The 8,176-nt window shown below is 61.8% G+C and overlaps 2 protein-coding genes across 3 annotated transcripts in view; one reads left to right on the forward strand and one right to left on the reverse strand.

The window, feature by feature from the left end:
* Positions 1-7,199, forward strand: part of VASN (vasorin) — a 14,979-nt gene extending 7,780 nt beyond the window's left edge. Inside the window, exon 3 of the mRNA XM_004705835.2 lies at positions 4,548-7,199. Within this exon, the coding sequence (XP_004705892.1) occupies positions 4,557-6,590 (2,034 nt within the window). The 5' untranslated portion in view covers positions 4,548-4,556 and the 3' untranslated portion in view covers positions 6,591-7,199. The remainder of the gene's footprint in view (positions 1-4,547) is intronic.
* Positions 1-8,176, reverse strand: part of LOC101663309 (mitochondrial import inner membrane translocase subunit TIM16) — a 70,572-nt gene that overhangs the window by 23,241 nt on the left and 39,155 nt on the right. The window lies entirely within an intron of this gene.

Consider the following 8,176-nt stretch of genomic DNA (forward strand, 5'->3'; position numbering starts at 1 on the left):
GAGTTTTGTCTAGATGGATTTGAACCCAGCTTCCCAAGGAGGCGGTGACTACTTAATGGTCTGCGCCACCCCACAACTGGGCTCCCACTGCCGTCAAATCAATGCCAGCAACTCTTTACAACAGAGCAGGACTGACTGCTCCTTAGGTTCTAAGTCTTTATGAAGGCAGACTTTTGAAGCTTTCCCTCACAGCAGCTGGTGGGTTCGAACCACCAACCTTTCAGTTAATAAGCAGCCCAAAGCTTAACACCAACACCACCAGGGCGCCATTGACACCCAGGGCAGCAGGGGCTTTAAGCAGCTTCCTGAAGATGGTGAGGTGGGGCTGGCCTCTGGGGGATCTAGAGTTACAGGTGGAGCAAGGGGGAGGGGAGCTTGGGTCAGATCTATTCTGGAGTAGGAACAGAGCTGGCTTGGGGCGGGAGTGGATGGAGGAGACAGGGAGGCTGTGGCCAGACGGATGTGGTTTTGTGACCAGCCAGGGCTGCTGGGTTTCTTGTGCACACTCAGGAGTGGGCTTGAGGCCCAGGCTGCTCTGCCCTCGTGGTGAGGGTCCGATGGAGCCCTTGGCCTCCCTCCCTGGCCCAGGGTATGGGGAAATGGGCGGACCCAGCCCAGGGCCTGAGCCTCCTTGGACACGTCAGCGAGACAGGAGCCAGCAGTCCTGGCCGCCGGCAGCAGGCCTGCGGAGTGGGGGGAGGTTGTTGGCAGACTCTGGGGCTGGGTTTTTGTCAGGCCTGGCCGGCAGGCAGGACCCCACCCAAGGGATCCAAGCATGGGGCCAGAGGGTCCCAAGCACTGGGTCAGCAGCACAGGGCCACTCTGCTTTTGGGAGCTGTGGCAGGCTGACCTCTGTCTGTCTGTCCAAGTCTTGCCTGGCTGGCCAGGCATACGGCTGCCCCAGTCCTGTTGCCGTGTGTGAGGGGTGCTGAGAGCTGAGATGACGAATGCCCATAGCCTTTCTCACTCATGGGGTAACAGGCTTGTCAGTGGCAGGCCTGGCCCAGGCCAGCTTGCTCCCCAAGAAGCCCCACTTTCTACATGGGCTTTTGTGTAGGCTTTTGACCTTGGGGCACAGTGCACTCCCCGCCCCCCCCTTCACAGATGGGGATACTAAGGTCACCTGGCCGGCCCACTGAGGTGAGTGGACAGGTAAGGAAGAACCTCTCAGTTCAAGTTCTGGTAGTAGGAAGGGGCCTTCACCATGGTCCCCTGCTGTGCCCCAGTCTCACTCCCAGGAGAACAGTCCCCACACCCTTTGCAGAGGCAATACCTCCCTGCTTGGGTCAGTGGATCTGATATCACAGCCCAGGCATGGTGGTCTACCAGAGCCTCTGCAGTCCTAGGATGGCACAGGGCAGCTGTGGGATGGATCCCTGCCCCCCCACCCCCACCCTAGGCACACACACCATAAGCACACACACGCTGGCTTAAGAGTGAGACCCTTAAAAACAGCCAGAAATAGACAAGACTCCTCCTGTGCTCAGAACAACTTCAGAGATGAGGAGGGCGGGGCTGTGCACGCCAATTGGATAAGTGGGGAAATTGAGGCAGTGTTGCTATGGAACCAGCCCGGGGGCTTGTGAATGCTCGCTCAGGCTTCCACCTACTGACCCCCACCCATCTGCCTGTCCTACTCCCATGTCCATCTCAGGCCTGATGAGCCTCTGGGGCTGCCCACTCCTCTGGGTCCTGGGAGCCCCAAGACCCTGGCATGTGCGTCCTCCCTTCCGGTCACAAGTGGAGTTGGGTACAAGCAAAGAGGCCCACACCTGCATTTGGAAGGTTGGGCTGCTCACTGAGCCACTCAGCCCCAGGCCCCCCTCACTCCTGGATACGGCCCAGTCCCCACCAACTCCATTGCCACATCCCAGAGGCTGGTCCCTGTCACCCAGGCATCATCCTGTGCCTGGTCCTCAGCATCCGCCCATCCGTCTCTCCCGAGCTCTCTCCACATTGGCAGCTGCCCCCTTGGTGCAGAGTGGGAAGACAAGTAGCCCCTGCAGTCCTGGCCACTGCAGGACAGCGGCTGTCACTAGGAAGCAGCAAGTTGCTGATGCTGTGGGTCTCAGGTGTGTTTGGATGGGATGCTGCTTGAGACGGCGGCCTAGGGCGCCTGCAGCATGATGGGAAGGCCTGAAAGGGCACGAGAATGACCGCACAGGGATGCCAGGTAGGCAAAGATGGGAGGGAGACAAAGCCGACAGGCTGGCCTGCTTCTGGTCACAGACCTATCTGTAAAATGCACCAGTTCAGTGAGGTGCCATCAGATAACAGTGCCTGTCTCTCACTTGCTGCTTGTTCCCTGCTTCCCTTGGAGGGCTGTGATGGAGGGTCTCCTGTACCCCCCAGGCCTAAGTGTTAGGTGCTCACCTAGTCCTCACCCTCAACCTCATTACTGGGAGGTGTGTCCTCTCAGACAAAAGAACTGACGTCCCCAGCACAACGCCGCCTCTGAGCCAGGGCTGCCTGAGTCAGGCTGACGTTATACGAGGCCCAAGGGGAGGGAAGGCTGAGGGGGTGGCCAGCCTGGCCACACGCAGGGTCCCCATCCGCCCCTGAGCCTGGCTGCTCCCTCTGTGACCTCAGCCAGGCAGGCTGACTCATGGGCTGCACCCCCACCACGTGGCCACAGGGTGGGGTGGGGGTCTGAGCAGCCAACATCTGGAGGCCAGGCTGCACCGCTGTCTTCTGAGTCAGGGAGGGGGCGAACCACATGCGGGTGGTGGCAGCTGGGGGTGAGGCCCCCAGGGCTAAAGTCACCTCACGTGGGAGTCCCTGGGGACAGGCAGGGCCCCCACTACACACGCTTGTTGCTGCTGTTAGGTGTGGATTCTGGCTTCCAAGGCAGAGCAGAGGAGCAGGACTGCTCCTTAGTGCTTCCTAGGCTGTCGCTTTTTCAGAAAGACTGCCACACCTTTCTCCCTTGAGTGGCTGGTGGGTTTAAACTCCTGGCCAGTGGGAGCAAGGTCCCTGGGCTGGGTTGGTACTAGCAGAAGCGATGACACCCCTTCCTCGGCACAGGGGGACATTGCAGTTGGGCAGGACCTGCATGGCCCCAACCTGAGTAACCAGGCCTCTTCCCTAGACATAGTGCCTCAGGACTACAATGTCCTTCCTTAGCAGGACCAGCCCCCTCCTCTCCCCTCCGCAGTCAGTGGGGCAGAGCGAGGCAGAGTGAGGCTGGGCAGGGGGGCAGTGTTACCTGCTGTTGGCAGGCCAGTGTGGGGGAGGAGACCGCCTATGCTCCAGCACAAAAGGCCCTTGTGTGTGCACACAGAAGCCTGGGGGAGGGGGAGCTGGCCGCCAGGCAGCAGGCTCCTGGGCCAGGCTGGCACCTACACTGGGCCCACAGGGTGAGGCCACAAGTGGATGTGGCTCTGTCCCCTTCCCCGATAGCATGGGGTGCCTGAGAGGTGGTGGGGGGCTCCTGCTTCAGCCCCGCTCTGACTGGGGGCTCAGAGCTGAGGCTGTGTGGGAGAGGCTGGCCCAGGCTGGGGCTGAAGGACCAGCACACCTGGAAGTGGTTAGGCCTCGCCTCAGCCTGCTCAGGTTTCCCAGCCTGGCTTTCCCCAGCACACCCGGGGTAGCAACCATTTCTCCCTGGAGTGGCTGCTGGGGCCACTCCAGGTGACTGGGACATGCTGGGGGCACAGGGAACGTGAGGCGGGATCCAGCAAGGAGAGGGCTGCTGCTTCTACAACTAGGCCCCCAAATGTTCTAGGGATGAAGGAGCCGGGGGCCCTCCTCACCCCCAGCTCCACCAGAGGGGCTCTGCAGACAAGGCTCCCCCTTCCCATCCCCTTGCCCTGTGACAGCACAGGTCCTGCCTAAGGCTGAGCCCTCCCCAAGGACCGCTCCCCGCCACATCTTGGCGGCTGCAGCCGTCTCGGCAGGTCTGACTCCACAAGTGGAAAAACACCGACCCCAACAGTTTCCATGAGAACTCTCCCGGCTGCGGTCCCCTGGCTTGGCAGAGAAGGACGTGGAGCAAAGCGGTAGCAGGCAGGCCAGCTTCTCTGCTTACGCACCCAGGCCGCCTGCCTGCCTGCCCGGCCTGTTTGTCTACCCGCCCGCTGGTGTGGGGAGGGGCAGCCCATGCCTGCCAGACCACCTCAGCAGAATGCAGGCTGGGGGGATGAGGAGGAGCACAGGCCTGATGCTTTTAGTGAGCGGCAGGCTACTGAGACAGACCTGCCAGGACAGACAGTGAAGGGGAAAGAAGGCTGTCGGGGTGAGGGGGTGCCAGACCCATGCTAACATCTGCACATGTCCCCGCCACCTCACTGCTGGACACTAATGTCCCAGGAAGCAGCAGCTGACACCATAAAGGGTTATACAGCTGCTTTAAATCATGGAGCGAGATAGGAAACAGCGTGGTGCTGGGGACCCATCTCACTACCACTGGAAGTTGAGTGTGGGGCGGCAGACAGTACTGCCTGAGCAGTGACCCTTTCTGAATCCTTCCTGAGCAGGGGATGGGTGCCTTTTTGGGCCTCAGGGCCCTCAACTCACAGCCCCCCATCTGTCTCCTCTCTGCCCTCAAGGACCAGAAGATGTACCTCCAGAGCCCTCCACCCTTGCTGTTGCCTCTGCTGCTGCTGGCATTGGGATCCAGGGTGTGGGGCTGCCCACCCGGCTGCCAGTGCAGTCAGCCACGGACTGTCTTCTGCACATCCCGCAAGGGCCTCACAGTACCACAGGATGTGCCCCCTGATACTGCCGGCCTGTATGTCTTTGAGAACGGCATCACCACACTGGATGTGGGCAGTTTTGCTGGCCTGCCTGGCCTCCAGCTGCTGGACCTGTCCCAGAACGAGATCACCGGCCTGCCTGATGGGGTTTTCCAGCCACTCGCCAACCTCAGCAACCTGGACCTGAGTGCCAACCGGCTCCAAGAGGTGACCAATGAGAGCTTCCGTGGTCTGCGGCGCCTGGAGCGCCTCTACCTAGGCAAGAACCGCATCCGTCACATCGAGGCTGGGGCCTTCGACGCGCTGGACCACCTGTTGGAGCTCAAGCTGCAGGACAACGAGCTGCGGGCGCTGCCCCCACTGCGCCTGCCCCGCCTACTGCTGCTGGACCTGGGCCACAACAGCCTGCCTTCGCTGGAGCCTGGCGCCCTGGACGCTGCCAACCTGGAGGCATTGCGGCTGGCCGGCCTGGGTCTGCGACGGCTGGAGGAGGGGCTCCTGGGCCCCCTGCACAACCTGCATGACCTGGACCTGTCCGACAACCAGTTGGAGCATGTGCCTCCCGCCATCCGTGGCCTGCGGGGCCTGACGCGCCTGCGGCTGGCAGGAAACCCCCACATCGCCCAGCTGTGGCCCGAGGACCTGGGGGGGCTGGCAGCCCTGCAGGAGCTAGACCTCAGCAACCTGAGCCTGCAGGCCCTGCCGGCCAACCTCCCTGGCCTCTTCCCCCGCCTGCGGCTCCTGGCGGCTGCCCGCAACCCCTTCAACTGCGTGTGTCCCCTTAGTTGGTTTGGCCAGTGGGTGCGTGAGAGTCGGGTCACACTGGCCAGCCCTGAGGAGACCCGCTGCCACTTCCCACCTAAGAATGCCGGCAGGCTGCTCCTGCAATTGGACTATGCTGACTTCGGCTGTCCGGCCACCACCACTACCACTACCACCACCACCGCAGGCACCAGCACAGCGCCCACCACTAGGCCCACCTTGGGTGAGGTGGCCCCCTCCCTGCCCAGCAAGGCACCCACCTGGCTCAGCCCCACGGAGCTGGCCACCCAGGCACCCACTCAGCCATCTGTGTCCCTGCCCACTGCAAGGCCTGGCCCCCAGTCCCAGGACTGCCCAGCGTCCACCTGCCTCAATGGGGGTACCTGCCACCTAGGGGCACGGCGCCACCTGGCATGCCTGTGCCCTGAGGACTTCACGGGACTATATTGTGAGAGCTGGGTACAGTCAAGGGCCAGCCCTGAGCCAGCCACCCCAGTGGTGCCACAGGCCCTGCCCCTGGGTGTGGAGCCTGTGAGCCCCACCTCGCTACGGGTGGGCCTCCAGCGCTACCTGCACAGCGCTGCTCACCTGAAGAGCCTGCGCCTCACCTACCGCAACCTCTCTGGCCCTGACAAGCGGCCAGTGACACTGCGGCTGCCCGCCTGGCTTGCCGAGTACACAGTCACCCAGCTGCAGCCCAACGCCACCTACTCCATCTGCGTGAGGGCCCTGGGGGCTGGGCGGGGCTCTGAGGAGGAGGCCTGCGGGGAGGCTCGCACACCCCCAGCTGTCCGCTCCAACCACGCGCCTGTCACTCAGGCCCGTGAAGGGAACCTGCCTCTGCTCATCGCACCCGCTCTGGCTGCCGTGTTGCTAGCCACCCTGGCCACTGTGGGGGCCACCTACTGCATACGGCGAGGGCGGGCAGCAGCGGCAGCTCGGGGCAAGGGACAGGTGGGGCCAGGGGCTGGGCCCCTGGAGCTGGAGGGGGTTAAGGCCCCCTTGGAGCCAGGCACCAAGGGAACTGCGGGTGGTGGGGAAGCCCCAGCTGGCGGGTTCGAGTGCGAGGTGCCGCTCATGGGTTACGCAGGGCCCAGCCTCCAGGGGCCCCTTCCTTCTAAGCCCTACATCTAAGCCTAGGAACAAGGGGGCCAGCCAGCGCTCCCTGCCACCAGATCACCCAGGAAGTCCTCGGTTCCCTGGGACAAGATGAGCTCCTGAAACCACACTGAACCTCAGTTTTCTCATCAGTGAAGATGGTGATGACCTCCATGGCCCCCTGGGAGCCCATCAGCTCCTGTCTCGTGGACAGCCTGTCCCACAGTCCTCTGCACACGATCCCCTGGGGTCAGGCTGGACAGGAGCTGGGCCTGTCTGTGTGCGGGTCACACAGGTGGTGGCCTGCAGGGCCTCCCTGACCCAAGACTGGGGGCCAGTGAAGGAGGACCCCAGAGTGAACAAAGGGAGAACAGAAGGGGGGTGGGTCATCACGGCCCCTCCTCAACCCCAGGAGCGAAAGGAACAAGCAAACTGGAAGGGAAGACTCCACCTTAGGAACCTGCTCTGCTTCTGTCGTTTGTTGTTGTTTTTGTAAAAAGATATATATATTTATAAGAGATTCTTTCCCATTTATTCTGGGAAAGTGCTTTTCAAACTCGGAGACAAGAACTTTGATTTTTCTAAGACAATGACATGAAGGCCTTTTGTAAGAAAAATACAAAAATAAAACAAGATGAAACCAGAGTGTGTTTCCTGGACACAGCTCAGCCCTGTGGTGGCCAAGCTAGGTGACAGGAAGGCAAGGGGCCACCTAGGCCTGGATGGTGATAGATAGGGAAATGGGGGCCGGGGGACACTGGGAACCTCGTGCCCCAATAGGCACCAGACCCTGGACAGCAGCCTCTGGCCTTTCAGGGGCTGCTACTGATTGATGGCCATATTCTGAAGGGTGCTCTCCAGCTTTGCTGCCGTGGGGAGTGAGGCTGGCCCGGGCAGATCCAGGGGACAGGAACTGGGCAGCCTCTAATCAAACCCAGCTGTCTGGCACCATTAGGAGCTAGGACTGAACCTGCTCTGGGGCGTGACAGCATGGCTGTTAGGGGTGGGCTTCTGGCGGTGAAGGGAACTGCAGGCAGGTGCCCTAGGACCATCAGTTCACAATGGAGGAGCTGCCTCCAGCATGTCCTTGCATGGCTTCACAGCGGTCCTGTGACCATGTGGCTTCTAGAGCTTTCCTGCAGGGTCCTAGGTGGTATGCATGGCCTCAACTCCTCCCTGCAGGCCCACTGCCCTTCCATGTAGGCTGAGGCTGGGAAACCTTACTCCCTGCCTCTTGTTCCCAGCTGTGGAGTGAGGGCCTTGGGGACAGGCAGCCCAAGGGCAGGACCAGTTGGCAGATAAGACAGTGCCAGGCCTGGTGGCCCCATGCTGACCCCTCACGGGGATGTGCCCAGGCTTTCCAGAAACCCCGGAAGTGGGAGTGTTTTCCAGGAAGGCCACAGGCTGAGGTGGGGGCAGGGACAGTGACAGCGACAGCAGACCAGTAGCTGAAACACTAAACTTCATCACCTCAAATGGGGGTGGGGTGGGGTGAGGGAGGTGGGGGGAGCCCACACAGGGACCCAGGACATCTGGGAGTCCAGCAAAGGCTGGCATAAGCATGCCGAGGCCCAGGCCCCTCCAGGGCAACGCCCTGGAACTACTCTTGGCCTGGCTGGAGC

Source organism: Echinops telfairi, unplaced genomic scaffold, assembly GCF_000313985.2.
Source record: "Echinops telfairi isolate 266 unplaced genomic scaffold, ASM31398v2 ScPeMD7_5;HRSCAF=22, whole genome shotgun sequence".
Lineage (NCBI taxonomy): Eukaryota > Metazoa > Chordata > Mammalia > Afrosoricida > Tenrecidae > Echinops > Echinops telfairi.